This window comes from Solea senegalensis, linkage group LG2, assembly GCF_019176455.1.
Source record: "Solea senegalensis isolate Sse05_10M linkage group LG2, IFAPA_SoseM_1, whole genome shotgun sequence".
Lineage (NCBI taxonomy): Eukaryota > Metazoa > Chordata > Actinopteri > Pleuronectiformes > Soleidae > Solea > Solea senegalensis.
In genome coordinates, this window is record NC_058022.1 from 32072763 (window position 1) to 32092683 (window position 19921).

Below are 19921 nucleotides of genomic sequence, written 5' to 3' on the forward strand. Positions count from 1 at the left end.
GCATGTGAGAGATGCTGCATGCATTATATGGTCACTGTTTGTGTGTGTGTGTGTACACGTATGTTGTGAGTCTGAGAGTCAGCATATGAATGTAAATAACAGCGAGGTCCTTCTCTCTTCCTCTTCTTCTCAGCCTGATGTTCCCCCCCCCCATCTCATCTATATCTGGTTGCCGCTCTATATTTATTCAGCCAGGGACGACCACAACCCCCTCCACCCATCTGACAGCGCTATATTTAGGTACACACCACACTTGGTGGAGGGACACACCACTGCTCATGCTGCACATAGATATACACACACACACATTGTACATGCATGTTTGCGAGGACAACAACAGTGAGGACATTTTTGGCTGGTGCTCACATTCTGTCACACGTTAAAATGGCTGATTATGGGTTAAGACTTGTTAGGTTAAATGTGTTTAATGTAGTTGTGATGGTTAAGGTTAGGGTAAGGGGCAAAAAGGGGGGGTTGTGTTTAAATGTGGTCTGTAAGTAAACTTGACCTTGACAATGAATATAGACAAACTAAAGTACACCACATCATTGTCTCTCTTCTTTGGGTTTGCTAAATATAAATAGATAAAGTTCAGACTCAAATATAAGTGGGGTATGAGACAAAACACAACAAAGAGACTTTAAGAGACAGGCTACAACCACAAAGGGACAGGAAATCTTCTAAAATACACAAAACAACAACAACAAAACCCTCAAAGAACCACCACAGCCTCAAATGACTGGAAAAAAATAACATCTTTTTTATGAAGTGACCTGATTTTAATGTGTGTGTGGCGAATTTCAAATAAATAATAAGACTTATGATTTTCTCCTTATTACCACACTAGTACCATCGTTATTACCGACTGGAAATTGCATAAGAAATGTGGTATTGGTGTAGTTTTACCAACATGTTTTTATAATTATTCTGCAACCAGATACTTAGACTGAGCTGCAGAGATGAGGACATGGTGTGTAAAATGCGTCTATTTATCATACGTTACATGATAAATTACAGCTACTGTTTGCTCAGTGACACACAGTGTTAATTTGATAATCACGTGTCCAGGTGTTTAAACTATGGTCCCATATTGGCCCATATACAATCCAGTGAATTGTAATGATACAGTTTCTCTTGGATGTCTGCTCTAATTAACAGGTTTACTGGCAGCGACAATGGGACGCAGTCATTTCCAGTATAGGCTGGTTATTCATGTGCATGCTGCAGCTGAGTTCCATCTGTAAATCCCCAGCATTAGAATTGACCAAACTGAGCAAAAATCTTATCTGTTGGCCGCATCTCAAGCAGAAGACATTTGCACTTCCTCCTCACTCCCAGTCCAGATGGCTAATCCTTTGCAAGTGCAGAGCCATCACTCCGTCACTGTGTAAAATGCTGGGTGGAGGAGATCAATGCACAGATGAGACTGGTAGGGAAAAACAGAAGGACTCTTATTGTGGAATTTTCTTTAAGGCATTTAGAACATGAGACAATGATGATGATGACAACATGTTTAAACAACCTCAAAGAGACAGACAATGTGGTACCCGTGACCTTTAATGATCTTTGTTGTTATCTGGTAAAGGGTTGGTCTTTGATGTTAGATGATAACTATGGTATATGATGAGTGTGGAGTGATCGTGAAACTGCTGGCTCACAACTTGTGTGTGCTATGTTGGCTGAATAAACATTATAGTGAAGCCAGTGAGTGTTTCTTACTTTGTGCAAACAAGTTACCACAGGAAACAACCTCGAGGAGACAGGAAACAACCTCAAAGAGAAAGGAAACACCCTCAAAGAGACAGGAATCAACCTTAACAGAGAGGAAGCAATGTTAAAGAGACAGGAAACAACCTCAAAGAGACAGGAAACAACCTTAACAGAGAGGAAGCAACTTTAAAGAGACAGGAAACAACCTCAGAGAGACAGGAAACAACCTCAAGCCTTAACAGGGAGGAAGCAATATTAAAGAGACAGGAAGCAATATTAAAGAGACAGGAAACAACCCTAAACAGAGAGGAAGCAACATTAAAGAGACAGGAAACAACCTCAAACCTTAACAGAGAGGAAACAACATTAAAGAGACATGAAACAACAGAAGAGATACAAAACAACCTTGAAGAGACAGGAAACAACCTTAACAGAGAGGAAGCTACATAGAAGAGACAGGAAACAACCTTGTGAACAACCTCAAAAACCTCAATAGCCTCAAAAACACAGGTAACGATGCCATATTTTTTCATTCAATCCAATTGTATTTATTCATAAAGCAAATTTAATAACAACTACAGTTGACCACGTCGCTGTACAGTAGTAATTAAATAAATAAACAGATGTAAAAACAAACAAAAACATAAAAGACAAAACATGTGCGTGGACAACGACATCTCATCCAGAGTGTGCAGAACAGCAGACTGCACACAGTCTCGACTGCAAAGGAAAACAGATGAATCTTTAAAAGAGATTTATAATTAGACAGTGACGGGGACTGCCTCATGTATAATGGCTGCAACTGCGAAAGCACCGATCCCTTCTGAGCTTCAGCTGTGATTGAGGAACAACTAAGAGTAGCTGATCAACTGATCTTAGCCCAACAAACAAACCAACCATCCGTCCATCCAGCCTCCATCTGGGGGAAAATAGGGGGAGCTGGAGCCAATATGGTGTCGTGGTGATCATACCTCAGTGGCGTGTCCCTCCCGCAGGTTGTATGTCAGGTCATGCTGGATCTCGGAGATGAACTTCTGAGCGTAGTCTGGGTAGAGACACAGCACCTCGCGCAGACCTTTAAGGCTGATGTACTGGAGGTCACAGTAGGTCAAGGCCTTCACACAGGCATTGGTCTTTATCACTTCCTCTTGTGTCAAACAGTCAGAGCCAATCAGGTCACCCCGGCCTGGAAAAAAGAGATTTCATATAAAAATGTTTTTTATCTTCTTCAATAAACCTGGACTCTTTCAGTCAGTCTAGTTTGGTGAAAGATCCAGAGTGTAACATTTAGGAGACGGCTGACAAGACTTTTTTTTTACCTGAATCAAAGTTTTGTTACCTATTACTTGTTTTTAAACAATCGCAGTTTAAGTTTTAGTCCTGGCCAAACCTTCCATTGACTCCCATGTTAAAACTCAGCTCTGGAGTTCCTAAAAAGAAAATTGAAGACGAGGGTGATTTTAAAACTGTAATTTCTCTGTCAATTTACACCCGTTTTTCACTAATTTAAATGTGGGAGCTTCTGAAAGCCTCCCAATGCTCACAAACAAAAACACAAGCTGTATCGTCAACTGTTCTTAAAATATGACAACTTTAACATGTTGCTTTCTCTGCTTGTCACCAGTTTTTTGACAGGTGTTTGGAAGGGGGAGGGACATGGGAATTTTCTAGTTGACATTAATTAATGATAAATATTCACAAAAATTATATAAAAGCATATTCTTTTCACACTGACGTTGTATCATGGTGTAGTTATTAAAAAATGTAAAACAGAATTCGGGTGTTGCACCTTGTAGATGTTAAATTGTATCTGGGATTGAACAAATTAATGTGTAATTTATATGAGTGTTGGATCAAGTTTACACTGTGTGGTACAGATCAGTCTGTTGTGCTTTTTATTCTTCTCTTTTTGAATTCTGCTTCCTCCCTCGTCCTCACTGCTTCTCTGGAGCTGTAAATCTAAAGTGGCAGTGCCAAAACAATTTGTGCATCTGTGTGTGTGTGTGTGTGCGTGCGTGCACGCGCACGGGTGGCTCTGTTTCTGTTTCAATCCCCACGTGTACATGTGCATGGACTGTACACAGACAGCAGGAACATAAAGATAATAACCCCCCCCCTCCCTTTGGAGGCAGCAGTCACTTCATTATTTACAGCGGTTAAATCATTAATACAGGAAACAGTATTGCTAATTTGCTCCTTCTGCTTTGTATTGGCCTGTTTGTGTTTCTCTATTCTGTTTAATCCATAGACTGGGGAACAGAAGTGTATGTGGACATTCTGGCACATTCTAGAATGTTTGAGTTACATCATTTTGTGTGTGTGTTCATATTTACAATAGTTTGCTACTTTTAGGATATAATGGGGTGGCAGTGGCTCAGTGGTAGAGCAGCTCATGAGCTCAATCTCCTGCTCTGCCAGTCTACATGCCAATGTGTCACTTTGAATAAAAGCGTCAAATCCCAAATGACTCAAATGTAATGGCATCATTTAAATTGTAGAAGATTCCTACATAAATTCCAACATATTTATCTTATTTCAAACGCTGTTGCTCATATGCTCATATGAGTTGCAACTGGGATAAATGTGACAATTTAATTTAATTTAATTTAATTTAATTTAATTTAATTTAATTTAATTTAATTTAATTTAATTTAATACTCATTTTTGGAGCCAGGTCAGCTCTATGGACGTGGCCATTTTGGACCACCATGTTTTTACCCCCGCCCCTAGAGGACAAACATCTTTGTGCTAACTGAAGGCTAAATATGTTATTATGACACGCTGCACCTTTAAAACACAAACTCATTCATTAAATAATGCATGAAAACTGGTTCCTGCTTGTGATTGCTGCCATCAGTGGGTAACTCTCATCTTTTGCCCACAGAGACACTTAAACATGGGGATGATTGCAGCTTTTATTAGCACTGTGCTGCTCCTGCTTCATTATATTCTTTCTCGTAACAAAAATAATAAATAAATACAAAAACACTGGCTTGGCAACTAAATGCAGCAGATCTAATGACATGCTCGGTGGTGATAGCCCTTTCTCATCTTCTCCTCATTAAGAAATAAACCAAAGAGTAAAGAATTTCTAACCCCCTTACTCTCCAATTCAACACGACTTAAAAACACTTGATTGTGAATTGCATGCCTCCATACACAGTCCTAAATTATGCAATATCAACTGTCCTCACACTAATATGTGCCCAATTTTCCTATAATGGGATGATCATTTACAAAATTGACATGTTCTGTTGAAGAAGAACTGAAACTTTTTACTGATGCTGTAAATCAAGTGAGAAGCACATTTTCCCATTGATTTCCATTCAAGTTGCCCCCTGGTGGTAATTCAACATATTCTTACTTCCCTCTTGTCTTCATCCACCAAATTGGAATACTGTTTTATATACAGTATGTTTTATATACAGACTATGGTATTTTCACAATTTTGGTTTTGTACGTATTCACCCAGGGCTGGCCCAAGCCTTTACAGGGCCCTAAGGTGAATTTGATTTTGGGCCCCCACCACCTTTGAGTAGCCGGTGCTTGACTATTGTTGTTACAAATGTATCACTATGTGTATTTGCATAAATGAAAGTTGCATTACACCTAACCAGTGTCAGTCTCAGTGGTGATAACCACTTTAATTACTTACTTAATAATTAGAAAAATAGAAAAATTATATGTGTATACTATTTAAAATGCTTACATCCAATGGGATTCAACCATTGCTTAAAATCTACTCATTCAGAGTTTTGCAGCGGCTGCATGAGCCAATCCCAGACGAGTACATTCTGGGAGTACAATCTCCTCACTTTCGTAAATATAAAATCCCAATTTGATTTACCTAGAATGGCCAGCACAGTGTTGTCTTTTAGTACTTCCATGGAGCCGGAGCACACAAAGTAGATGGCGTGGAGGGCGTCTCCCTGCCGGATGAGGAACTCCCCGGGAGCGCAGAAGGAGGTCTTGATGATGAGCGAGAGGGAGCGCAGGCACCCCCTGCTGGCGGACTCAAAAAGCGGCAGCTGCAGCAGCTCCTTGTTCAGGTGCATGGCGATGTCGGCCCTCAGCTCGTCTGGGAAGTCTTTCAGCAGCTGTGAAGAGGACGGGGAGGAAAGAAAATGAGCTCTGTGATGAAACACACATAATAACAATGATAATTATCAACTTAATAACTGTGGTTCATCTCTTTTAGTTTAAGTGGCTCTTTCTGTTTTTCTTTAACCATCACTTCAATGCGAGCGAGTGTGTGTGGGAGGGTGAAGGTAACAGGCAAAATAAAACCTTCCACATTCCAACGTAGTCGCAACTGATTCACCCACAGAGGCATTATAGGACATTATTTGGTGTAACACGCCAACAAAAACGACTTTCTGTCAAACCTAAATACTTTCTAAAAGGAAAAAGCACAATTCTGCTGCACGAGTGAGATCCATCAAACTGTATTCACTTTCTCTGTAAAGAAAGGCCCTTGCCTGAAGCACAGGCTTCACACTCACGCAAACATTTGGCTAGTATTTTCAATTTCTGCTTTCTTGCACAGCATGGTGATACGAGCAATAAGGCAACAAACCAGGGTTTCTAGCTGTCGTCATTCCTCAATACTTCAAGCCCCTCCTACCTCGCTGACGTCAATGCCATTGTTGACGGACCAGGTGGTCTGGAAACACTCCATCATGCGTTGCTCAAGAGCCTTGGGCAGCCGGTGAACCCGGATGAAGTCCTTCAGGTCCTTGGTGCGGGTGTGGTAGAGGGAGCGGCGTGAGTACATCCGCTGGATGATGGCGGTGACGTTACCGAACACAACGGCATGCATTAGTGCTGCAGAGGAGACGGACAAAGACACAAAAAACCTTACTAAAAGGCTGTTGCATTGATAATCATCACATTTATTGTTGTGAATTAGTGAAATACACTAAATATTATAAATGCACATATATATATACATATATATATATACATTGATTTTTAAGCTCAAGTTATTTGTGTCAATTTATAGTCAATTTTATTGTTTCTAACACATGTAATAGCATTCATTTAACATTAAAAAGCCAAAGAATAATGAAAGGTAATAGCTGTATTTTAAGCATGTCATACAGATGATTTTAGAGTGTATTTACAGTGTATTGTCACACTCTTTTGAGAAGCACAAATATCTCAAAACATTTCATGACTCAAGAGAAACAACCTGTGTGCAGCTTTATATACAATATATCTCGCCTAAAAATATTATGCCCTTGATTCAGTTTAAATGCGCTCTGGCTGGGTTTCTTATCTCACGTGTGAAGTTTTGTGCAGATCGGAGAATGTGCGGCAAAGTTACAGTGCACTTGCTCGGAAGACCTACTTCCTGCTTGGAGGTAATGGTTTGCAGACGTGTTCAGAGCGGGTCCCTGCTCCCTGGTCTCACATATTTAGGGCGGAGTAACAACACACTGTTTTGTAGTGAAGCATTGAAATTGACAAAAATGTTTGTAACTACTGATAACTTTTCCTCCGTGATGAGTCTAGTAAAAACTGCCATGGTTTAAATGATTGCCTTGATTAATTACGTTTTTTACACGTGTCAGAACTTGTCAACAGCAATTGGTGTGGACACTACACTTCAAGTCAAATCAATGGCCATTGTTTTAAATGTGTGTACACGTAACTTTGTGCGTAAAAAAAATCCAATGCATTGTGACTATGGAAAAAGTATGTCCTTTATCCACCAGTTCTTGCATAAAACACAACAAGTCCACAAGTGAAACACGCACTTAAAAGGGACAGTGAGGGACCTTGTAAGAGTCTTTCATCAGCTCACCACCAGAGGCGGAAAAACATGAAATGTGGTACAAAAGTGGAAATGCTCGCTGCTAATTATTTTATAGCCGTAAACAAATGGTTAACATGTGTTGAAAGTGGCATTAAATAAAAGGGGGAAAAATAATCTCCCAGAAAAGCAAGTCTTCAACATCATCTTCACATCTGCAAGCGGAGGCTGCTCTCATGGCTTGTGCTGCTGCGCTACAGAAAAAGCATGCTCTGGAGGAGAAAAGAGCAACTGGAAATTGAAACAGTAATTGCAGCATCCACAGCAATCCACAGAGTCAAACATCATCTCAGTCAAATCCCAATGGTCAACAAGCAGCATTTTCGAAGCAATCCTCAACCGGCTGGATATGTCTACAGTCCGCTGCGGGGACAACATCGAGTAACTACTTGTACAGACACAAAACTCACATTTTTAAATAAATTTTTTATCAGAGCCTTCCATCCTTGGTGTGCAAGGAGAAACAAACAACAAAGGGAATTGTTTGTATTACTTTTAGCCCCGTAGATAAGGAAGCCAGTCGGCAGGTAACAACACCCTGAAGGCAGATAAGACGCGAGCAGTGTTAGCGTAAACAAAATATAAGTCTTTATTCAATTATCACAAGGTGTTTCCAGACACATTAAAACCCCAATTGCCAGGCACATTGCATCAAAAATTGACGTACTATATATCTCACAGTCTATACACCGGCTGCAAACTCACAGCAGCAAGACAATAAAATACTAAAGGAAAACCAAAGATAGAGAAAACAACCACCAAGGCAGTGGCTGTAACACTAGCTCTAACAAAACAAAACACAGTCAATCAAACTCCAATCAATCTCATCATGAAAAATACAAAAGAATACTTCTATATATAATCTACCAGCTGCACAGTGAATCCCCTGCACCCACACACCACAACACAGACACACAACTATAAACAAATGACCTGCTAAACCAGTAGCCCCCAAGCACATGGTCCTGGACAGATGTCCCCTCACCACTGGGCTGCCTCACAGACTAGGCAGGCAACAAAGCTCTCATTTCATGGTCGTTCCCCTCACTCTGAGGGAAAACTTGTCGGACGTGCGTTTACCAACGTCAACTTCACTTGGATATCTTTTCTTTTTTTGTACGGTGACCGTTTATCACTTAGATCCCTTCTGTGTGGCAATAACACTGCTCAGTCTGCCAGCACCGTCATCCTGGAGACAAAAAACCCGAAAGCCACACTTGCGAGCTGCAAACAGGTGCCTCTTATCACCTTGACAACACTTCAGCCGGCCTCACTCCGTGCAAAATCTGTTCCACCTACATAACATTACCCAGAGCAATTCACAGGAGGGCAGCCAAGAGATCTGCAAACATATGACATATGATCCATGTTGACGTGATGGAAGAACTGTCGATTAATCAATACAGTCATGATTTCTATGAAAATATCCCTAATGACAAACAGGAAAAGAAAGGCGAAGAAGAAAAAGAAATCCATCAAAATCGTCATTATACTTATCTGTTGCTAAGCAACAAATCAGCGCATTAAAAGGAAAATTTCTGTGTCAATCAGAAAGTGAACGGCCAGCACAACATTTCACATCACATCACATCAGTGATGTCAACCCTGAAGTCAGAAGAAACTCAACAGTAAATACCACGGATCGTCAAGTTAAAAAATTGTCTTGTTGACTTTAAGTGCGGGAAGAATCCAGCTTATTGCAACCAATACCAGAGGCTACAATCGTCAATTGAATGTCAGTGTGAAGATGCAGGAGTTTAAAGCATCACTTGACAACGGTTGTCTGCAAATTATCTTCTTGAAGCTGAAATGGTTATTGTGCAATACAGTCCATTGTAAAAGTTAACCAATGAATGATTGCTGCACTAAAATCTGTAAAAGTAAAAGGTAAAAAAAAGGACAGCACCATTTAAAAACTTGACCCAGTTTATAAAGGATGGGTTTTAAGAGTTCGAGGAAAACAAAGGACCAACGTATCTCCATTCTTATACTCATGTCATATACACGGACAACTGGGCCATGGTGGAAGGCATTGTGTTCTCTCCAGACTGTGAAAAAGGTACTGGATGAGAAGCAGCAATTTAGCCGTCAGAAAGGTGAATGTTATTTCTGCAGGTGCTACAGAAGAACGATGAGAGAACAAAGAGAAAAAATGGCTGACCTATCTACAGAAAAGAATTGTTCCTGATGTCCCGATGGTGTGGATTACTTTAGTCCAAGATGTAAAAAAAAAGAGAAGCTTAAACGTCAGTAATTCATGATAAAATCAAAAGGAATACGGCACAGGATTGAGTAAAAATGGACTTTCAACACTCCTACTGCATCCCATTATGGTGGTGTATGGGAATGTAAATATGTCTGATGATCCTAACGACCTTGAGCCATTAACACCTCATCACATACTTTTGATGGGAGGAAAACCTTCTCTGTCACCTGGAATATTTGGGACAATAGATAGTGGGGATTGCAGCAGTCCCACTAATTAATGGGTCTCCCTCTAAAGGGAACAATGGAGTGTGAGATTGGCTGGAGAATCTGAGCGGTATTGGGTTGGTTCTGGTGCACCGTTGTGACGAAAAGGGAGTTGAGCTAAAAGACAAAGCTCTCGATCTACTGGTTGATCTTCGTTCATATCCTCACCTATAGTCATGAGCGATAATGTAAGGTGATTAGAGATCCCAGAGGGACACAGAGTAGAGCCACTACTCCTTTACGTGGTAAAGATGCCTCCCAAAGGAGGTGTTCCTTATATATCGAACTGGGAGACTTAGGGGCAGACCAAGGACTAGGTGGAAAGTTCATATCTCCTTGCTGGCCTGGCAGCACCTGGGGATCCCCCAGTCAGAGTTGGACAATGTGGCCAGGGAAGGGAAAGTCTGGTCCCCCTGCTAGAGCTGCTACCCCCATGACCTGATCTCATGCAATAAGTGGTTGACAATTAAATGGATGGATGGATGGATGGGTGATCTCTGATTGCAGCAATTCTACTAATAATGGGTCTAAATGTTTGGTGATTTATTTTTACCCCACCTCCGATCAACATGGTGCAGATGGAGAAGATCTTCTCCGCGTCAGTGTTCGCTGAAACGTTGCCGAAGCCCACGCTGGTCAGACTGCTCAGCGCAAAGTACAGTGATGTCACGTAGGAGCTCCTGACAGATGGACCGCCACCGAGAGTCATCCCTGAGCCGTTCAGCGTCCTCACCCTGGTCCTGCTGCCGTTCCACAGGCCCGAGTCCAGCAAACCCGCGCCTTTCAGCAGCTCCGAACCCGAGCCATTCCACTGGCTGTGATTGGCGAGTGTCGCCATCACAGTTTCCGGAGGTGAATCGGGAACTCCAAACAGGGAGGTGAGTGGTGCCAGAAAGTATGGCGTTCCCAGGCGTTTGGCAAGTTCATGGAGCCAGCCTGGTGGCGGAAGAGGGACAGTTTAATGAGAATGCATCCATGGTCGTTAGATGAACTTTACTAGCAGGCTTCATCAGCAGCGGTAATAAGGCTGGAAGGGCAGAGTAATTATTTGTGCGCTTGTGTTTGTGTATTTGGTTGTGCAGGCTGACATTTCACATGTCAACTCCCATTTATATACAAGTGTGAAACAAATGCTCTGTCAACACCTGTGTTTTCCTCATATTTTAAAAATGTATGACAGTCAGTTTAACATCATTTAGATTTAGAATCCTGCCCATTTCTGTCCTTTACTAAAATACATTCTGGCAAAGAAATTATAATTGAAAAAGTTCCAAATTAATTATTAATTATTAATTATTAATTATTAAAGATTTCTTTTTTAATTTAACCAAAATGCATTTTATTTCATACATTCAACAACTTATAGAATCACAAATAAAGAAATGGGGGAGGAAGATGGAATAAATCAGTGGTTCCCAAATACTGGGTCGGGACCCAAAGATGGGCCACGGGAGATTTTTTTCTGGGTCCCCCAAACAAATTAGCAGAATTTTGCCAAACTTTTTGTTCAACTGACATGCATACATTTTAATTAACCAAAATCATCATGGTATTAGTCACTATATTATGCATAAAATGTGCTGTTTTCACAATAGGTTTCCGAAACTGGGACCTCCCCTTTTTCAATTTTACATATATATCTCTGTGTGTGTGTGTGTGTGTGTGTTTTCCTTTTTTGGTTTCCTTTAGATATTATCACATTTAAATTTCTATCTTTTAACTCACTATCATTACTGTTTTTTGTCTCACATATAAAATATTATTGGATCGCTATAATAGTATGCAATCAATTACATGTAGACTTATGTAACATTCAAACAAACAAAAAAGTAATTTACACCATCTCAGTTAAAATGTTGTGAACGGTGAGTTTACATACTGTGAAAAGGGGGCGAGAAAATCAAGAGCTAATGTGGGTTAACATGTTATTGCTTTTCAAGCCTATGATTAATGAACATCCCACTTTTCCTCCTGAGCCGTGGTCGCAGCACGTGTGCACCTTTCCTCATGTGTCATACATCCTTTTCTTTATCAGCCACTCTTGCTCTGCTCTGCCTTGCCGCTCCTCTCCAATTTTCATCCTAAGCTGCTGAGTTTAATCACTTGAGCAGGGTGACCAGCATCTCCACATGCACCTCACAGTATTGTTGTTATCTGGCACCAGGGTAGACAGTGGGAGGGGAGACAGCTCACCAGAATTAGAGGTGTTTTCTCAGTAAAACGACATAAAATTAAAAAAAATAAATCTCACACCGAGCGCACACAAGCATGTTTTCCTGCTCAGAATCAGTTGAAATGACTCCAGAGATCTTTGTCTCAGGGTCCATTTGTGGACTAACGACGATGTAGTACAGCATATTAACAAAATCTCCATTACAAATCAATGGTTTGATTTCTGAATCAAACCATTCTAAAAATGAGTTCACACAATGCTGATTAAGTCTATCTGCTCCATATAGCAGTTTGTGGGGTCACCTTGGCCACATTCCAACACTGCTAGCGTAAACACATTTCTTATATATATTTTGTTTCTCCGATGATCAAACCATTTTGAGGGGTATTTTGGCCTCTTCGGTTTGGTAAAGTTTGTTATCAGTGAGGCCAGTATTTAAATTTAACATTTTCCCATAATAATCTAATCTTTATAATTTATACAGTGCAGTTTTCTGCCATGTTATTTGTCATGTTCTCATAATGGTAAAAAATGGATAATACACACACACACCTATATCCCAGGAGTTGGAGCTGTTACTTTCAATCTCATTGCGCCCGATGAAGTACCAGACACAAGCCATCCAGTGAGCCAACAGGGCGAAGGTGGACATGAGCAGCGTGAGGACCACGGCGCTGTACTGAGAGTAGCGGTCCAGCTTCTGCAGGAGCCTCAGGAGCCGCAGGAGCCGCACCGTCTTCAGCAGGTGAACCCCAAAGTTCTGGTGAGAGAGGTGTTATGGGCGTCCAGGTATGAAACTTTGGATCGAATCATTTCCTGTAAGTTAAATACAAGCCTGGTCGCTTTTTCGCCCTAGCTTCCCCTACAATCTTGGTCTACCTAACATTGCATCCATCCATTGGCTACCGCTTTATCCTCACTGTTCTTAAAACTCACAGCTGATGCTCTTCCCCCTCGCTTCCCCTCTCCTGGCCATGTGCAATTGCGTGTTGCCTCCTCCTCAGCTCAGGGGGTAAATATCGAGTGGCTCCTTAGGCAGCACAGCTGTGTAGTGGAGGGCTAACAACTGATCCCTGCTGTAAACGACAGAGCCAGGGCTCCACACAGGATCACCAGACACGGCCGAAACGTGTAAAAAAACACAGCAACAGGCACACAACAAGCACAATGTACATGGTGCATATGGTGGCCAGAGTTTAGTTGGAAAAAAATACTTAAATAGTAGGAAAAAGTCAAAAATAGTGAGCACAGGAGGGCAGAGCTACAAAGTGAGGAGAAGGGAAAGGAAATTGCGGTGTTTGTATGTAAAATTGCTTTCGTTACAGCTACTCCAAGCAAGAACAGAAAATAACTGAGATTCACTGCATACACTAAGATGAAAAACATATTAAACAAAAGAATAAAGATTATAAATAATAAAATATTTATGTGTAGTATTATACGTAATAGTATTATGGGTATAACCTAAGTTTAACATGTTCAACTAAATTGGTAAAATCTCCAAATACATTTTCTCCAAATGATTTATAATCCCAAAATAACAACTTTAATTTGTTGCCTCGTATGTTTTGCAATAGTGCTGATGCACATGCCTTTATGTTGGTCGAAATACTGACGACGCTTCTTATTATTTTGAAACACCATGTCATTACTTTCATAAAGTTTCTCATTATACTGACTGATAGGATTGTGTTTGTTTTTTTATCACGGGTAGAAATTGGCTTCCATACTATGTTTGGATTTGTGTGTGTGTGTGTATGTGTGTGAGATCTCATTAATCATTGGTGAAAGAGGGTCGAATAGCAGTAAAGCGCCTAGCGGTATAAGAAGGTCGATTACCGCTGGCGAGGTGGAGCTGTACCTCTACATCACACACACATTAATGCATAAATTGAACATAACCTTTACAAAAAAAAAATAAATGTGCACTCACCACACTGATATTGAAGGCGTAGAGCAGGTCAAAGGGCAGGGCGGCAATCAGATCCACAAACAGCCAGGATGTGACGTAGTGGACGCAGATGGAGCGGGCGTCGTACACCACCTGACCCGACGTGCTCACGTAGGTGGTGCGGAAGTTCAGCACGATGTCTGAGGCACAGACACACATCTTATCTAACACATATCTTTTTTTAAGTTAGGTTTCTCTGTTTCAAAGGTTGTGTACAAGTGTAGGGGCCATGCAATCAGAGGGTTTATTAAAGGTGCAAATAAAACATTTTGTTTTCATTATAACATAATATTATGTTGTGGGCCACATATAATGGATGGGGGGGGGGGCTATTACCAGTTTGACTTCAAAATGCAGACATACTTAAATTAAAAAAGGATATTAGCTGAGATGAAGGATATAAACGTTTAAAAGAAGGAATAAAGACAAGAGTTTCAAAAGTTCCAGCCTTACCGATGATGAAAAGGATCTCCACCAGGATATCGCTGACACTTGGTGGGTTCCGTGCCACAGAGCTGCCCTCCTCTCGTACTTCCACGGTGGTGAAGCAGACATTGTAGGGAACAGTCACGGCTACGTAGAAGGTGGCCAGCAAGATCAGCCAATCCCAGCAGGCCTTGAACGCACCGTAGTGGAGGAGGATGAGACGGGACTTCTGGATGTCTGCCACCTTGTACTCGGGGACCGGGTTGGCATTGGCTCCGAGGACACTCTGGGTATGGAAACACACACACACAGTTTTATGTATATTAATATTGTGGACTCACCACTGGGAGTCCTTAATTTGGAAGGATCTCCACTTCATTCACTTCAGCATCAATATTTCAGCACTACTGGTAAGAGAATTCTGTGTGTGAGTGCTGCGTGTTATGAATGCTATGTACTGCTGTAACATACAAGGATTATGTAAATACAACGGTCAACCATGGAAACATTGAATGTCCCTGAGGTCAAACCCCAAGCAGGACGGATGATAATTAAACACATGTCTCACGTTGTTGATCTTGAGCTTGCTCTTGGTCTTGTCCTGCTTCTGTAGGTGTCCAGACAGCTGGTAGAGGACAGCGCGGCTGCGGCGGCGCTCCACGTTGAAGCCCGACGGGCAGCTGATCTGGCGGATCTCCAAGCTCTTCTCCTCATCTAAAAGACATGTAAAAGGTTGTGAGGACACGTGGAGGGAACCACACCTGTAAAACGTGGGATTCCCAAACTACAAACTAATAGAAAGTTTCTTGGAGCAAACAAAGCCGTGTGGTCTAATGTTGCTATTATTCCACAGTCTGGTCTTTTTTTCTCCACTCTTGGGTCTCACTTAACATTGCTGCTTTTTACTTGCAGCTGCAAAAAAAACCAAAAACAACCACAATCCAAATTGATGAGGCCATATGACACATTTCACAGCCTGCGGGTAATGAAGGCATTAAATTGCTGAAGCCACAGTGTACATTCACGTCTGTCGTCTGCTACTGTGAGTTAAGACAGCTCTATGAGCTCTGTGTGTGTAAAGATATAAATGCCAAGCAACTTATGACCCCTCAGCTCGAAATATACATTTATATTTATTTGAAATCAATTGGCAAAATATTGCTCTGAAAAATGCAAGATTTCAAAAACAGGCATCTGATGATGTTCTTATTCATAATTTAGATGTCCTTTGGGCATCTTACTGATTTTTTACAAACCTTTCCTGGCAGAAAAGCAAAGACTAAAACAGCAACAGCACATAATATACAGTATATAAGATAATCTATCACTATCACTATGATAAAGTCTTGCGTTTTGGTGAATCGAGACCATGAAAAATGTACACAGGATGTTACTGAATCTGTGAAAGCATGACTAGATAAGTTTTGTGCCTTCATTTGGAGAAAAATAAAGGTCAACCTGGCAACGTCCACTTTCTTTACTGTCATAAATTAGATTTATTAGGAAAATAAGAAGACAGCAAACAGAGGACACCATCACGGCTCCAGTAATCTTGTATATTTCTACAACTCTCACCAGTGTCTGATTCATTGCCGGGGTCCAGGTCTTTGTTTTCAGTGATGTCCTTATGTGAGACCAGGAACAGAACCACCTCGCTCTTCTCATTCTTAATGGGCACAATGTCCAAGAGACACCAGAACTTGGAGCCTGTGGAAGGAGGCAGGAGATCAGAAAAATCCCAAAACTCCACATAGGATATTTTTGGGACAGACACCATCAGCCTCACCGCTCTTCTTGTACAGGACGATCTCAGTCTTGAACTCTCGCCGCTCATCCAGGGCTTTCTGCATCTGCGAGGTGAGGCGGTCGCTGGTCTCGCTGCCGTACAGGAAGTGACACGTGCAGCTCTTCTGCATCAGCTCGCCGCGGGCGAAGCCGCTCAGCTCGCAGAAGCCGTCGGAGCAGTAGACGATGGGGTAGATGGACTGGACCTGAGCGTTCCCCAGGACGAAGTTACTGTCTGAGGAGAGGACAGACAGCGGGGACACAGAGACGCAAGACAGGGAAACGAACATGGTGCAGAGATGCAGAGACCCAGACATAAAGGACAAGGACACATAGACATAAGACAGGGACACAGTGGCAAATATATGGGAGAAGTCAGAAGACCACACACAGAAGACGTCACTTGCATTAAAGCTGGAACAAAGGAGAGCCATTCCAGTGTCCACAGAAACAAATTCATCTTAACTTAATCCAATTAGTGTGAAATCAAGCTGAAAAATATCCTTTTTAACTGCTGCCTTTAATATGACGGTCCTCTCTTTTCCCCACTGTGCCTCTGCCAGAGAAACCAACAGTCATTTTGACTCCAGTAACATCCACACTAATATGTATACATGACTTTACTGCTTAACTCTCACGATCACACTTCCCATGATTTTCCCTCATCAATAGTGTAACCATGTGCGGTTTCACATAAGACGTAAAGTTAATTCAAAGACAGCAAAATAAAACTTGTATGCCCAGCGTTAACTTTCACTTAATGGAGTCTTTCCCCTTCATGTTGAAGAAATCCCCTCTGGGAAAACTTTAATCCACCTGCTGCTTTCCCTCTCTCTCTTTGCCTTGATGACCTCTACAGTGTTTCAGCAGCAGCAGTGTATTCATCACACGTACTGAATCAGGCTACAGAGAGAAACCTTACACATTCAAAAATAGAAGTACTGCTGTGTATCTGAAAGGGTACAAAGGCTTGTCGCTGGGGGGGGGAAAAAAAATCGTCTTTTAAAAAAGGTTGCGACCTTTTTTTCGCGAGGCAAATCGGACACTCCAAATTGACCGTAGGTGTGAGTATGAGAGTGGATGGTTGCTTGTCTCTATGTGGTCCACTTTTCGCCCTATGTCAGCTGGGATTGGCACCAGCAACCCCCAACCCTCATGTGGAGGATAAAGTGGAAGCAAGGATGAATGGATGATGGATTTGTTCACCAGTAAGTGAAAGTACCATATCAAACTGTACTAGTTTAAGCACGGTTTAGAGTAGCTTGAGTATTATTGCTACAAATGTAATGTACTATAAATTACACACACATTACTCTTGGTCAATGTACCCACTGAAAATAAACAATAATTGTCCACATAATAATTACATTTGACCATTTATTTACCATGTACCGTTAATTATTAAAAGCTAATTCATGTGGTAAAGTTGCAAACACACATACAGTATATAGTGCAGTGGTAATGTACAGTAAATAACTTTTCTTTTTTTTTTTTACATTGTAAAAGGAAGACATGTGTCTGTACCCTTGGGGTGAAAAAGGTACAACCTTGTAACTCTCTGATAGTCAAACAGTACATTTCTCGTATCTCCATGCACAATATTGTACTAGTGAAGGGAACAACTCCCCAAATGTGTTCTTGTCTTGTATCCTTATTTTTGCGTACCATGCAGCTCAGACTTAAATTATTCAAGTAATTTCTTTATTTTTACAGCCTTGGGATATTTGCAGTGGTCATAATATCTCTATCCGTGCATAATAGAGACAAATGAATTATCTTGCACGCCACATATGAGTGTGGGAATTTGGGACTTTCACTTTTAGCTGCTCATGGAGCCGGAGACTGTGCAATGTGACTTTGCCCATGTTACATTGCAGGTACAAAGTATAAATCATGGGGATGGATGGTATGTGACACATCATTGTCATGTCATTCATGAAGGCAATACCAAGCAGTGCACAAATCACACTCTGATTCACTTAATGAATATGATTTGATGCCCCTGGTGGCGACTACGTCCACCTTTTATATACTTTACAGTCTACCATATTTAATTTTCTTTTTTTGGCTTTTGTACACATTTTCTTTTCAATTTTCTCAGTGTTAAAACATGAAATGTAATATAATCCTGCTCTGCTGGGGGAATTGTAATGAATTGTATTTCTTATAGCAAATATATAACAAATAAGAGATTAACCAAAACATACAAGCCACTAACCATCAGTTACACCTGTTCAACTGCATGTTAACACTAATATCTAATCAGCCAGTCATGGCAGTAACTCAATGCATATAGGCATGTAGACATGGTTGAGATGAGCTGCTGAACTTGAAACTGAGCATCAGAATGAAGAGGAAACTGTTTTAAGTGACTTTAATGAGGCGTGGTTGTTTCATAAACTGCTGATCTACTGGGATTTTGACACACAACCATCTCCAAAGTTTAAAGAATGGTTCAAAAACGGTTTTGAGGTTTGTAGAAGACCATCTCTGAACATACAACATGTCAAAACCTTGAAGAAGATGAGCTACAGCCGGAGAAAACCACACCGGGTGTCGCTGCTCCCACTTTATTGGTTGCCCTGTGTACCTAATGAAGTGGCTGGTGAGTGTTAGGAAATGTAGATTGCCAGGATGTTCTGGAAGCACGACCTATGACAAAATGCTACGACAGGCTCAGTTATGGGCATGGTCTTGAATAACTCATTATGGAAGTGAGTTAGGTATGAGAGGAGACGAGACACTCATTCCACCGAGATCGTTAAAGTTCATACATAAATGAATCTGGAAGGCCAAAGCACTCAATTTGAGGAACGAGCACAATAAAGGAACAAGGCAGGCGAATGACTGAAAGGCAGAACAGACAGAGTGAGAGTTGGATGAATTAGTAATGACAGTGAGACGGCATGAAAATGAACGGCTGACAATGAAATTTAATGTTTGCGCATAAATAAAGTACGTCCAGTGTAAACACTCTCACAAAACACCGCTCACACAAGACATAAACTACTTTTCTGTGCAGGAAAGACATTATTTTAGTATAGACATTTATTCTCAATGGCAAATGGGTGCAGCACCCGTTCAATATGTGCAACTGCGGTCAATTGTGTTTATGTTTTTTGAGTATTTTTGGTTTGAATGGTTGCTGACAGAGAACAGAGAGTCTGTTACAGAGTCTGTTAATGATATACCTGTTTGATTCTTATCTATATTTCTTGCATTTCTTATCCAAACTACATCAAAGTCGGCGCTGCTCACATTGGTGCCCTTAGTAAGTCACCTGCCAAGTTTGAAGCCTGTCAAGCTGACAGTTGGAAAGTTATGCTATTAAAAGGCAGACAGACAGCAATACCAGTTGATAATGTTGACATCGTAGCAACATGTCTATGGTGAATAATTAACCAAATAAACAGCTCACACTTTACAGACTGTAAAGCATTAATGGTGCATACCATTTACATCACAACTTGGAACTGGGAGTGACATCACCCCCCCAAGTTCACTGCGTTCCAGTTGAGAATTCAGGAAAAAAAAACACGGGCGCAAGCGTATCTCGGGCTAGCAGGTTAGCCATGGTTAGCAATACCAG

General features: G+C 41.2%; 1 protein-coding gene across 6 annotated transcripts in view; it reads right to left on the minus strand.

Moving 5' to 3' along the window:
* The window catches only part of LOC122762203 (potassium voltage-gated channel subfamily H member 8-like), a 35181-nt gene that overhangs the window by 4817 nt on the left and 10443 nt on the right, over positions 1-19921 (minus strand). For 2 of the 6 annotated variants that reach the window (XM_044017422.1, XM_044017414.1), the window contains 10 exons: positions 16334-16567; positions 16123-16254; positions 15116-15261; positions 14575-14833; positions 14104-14261; positions 12723-12930; positions 10556-10933; positions 6335-6534; positions 5558-5807; positions 2682-2896 (listed from right to left, as the gene is read on the minus strand). In XM_044017422.1, coding sequence (XP_043873357.1) covers positions 2682-2896; positions 5558-5807; positions 6335-6534; positions 10556-10933; positions 12723-12930; positions 14104-14261; positions 14575-14833; positions 15116-15261; positions 16123-16254; positions 16334-16567 — 2180 coding nt within the window. Of the gene's footprint in view, positions 1-1287; positions 1427-1719; positions 1814-2681; positions 2897-5557; positions 5808-6334; positions 6535-10555; positions 10934-12722; positions 12931-14103; positions 14262-14574; positions 14834-15115; positions 15262-16122; positions 16255-16333; positions 16568-19921 lie in introns of those variants that run through there. The other 4 variants (XM_044017431.1, XM_044017440.1, XM_044017446.1 and 1 more) reach the window with 4 other exon arrangements.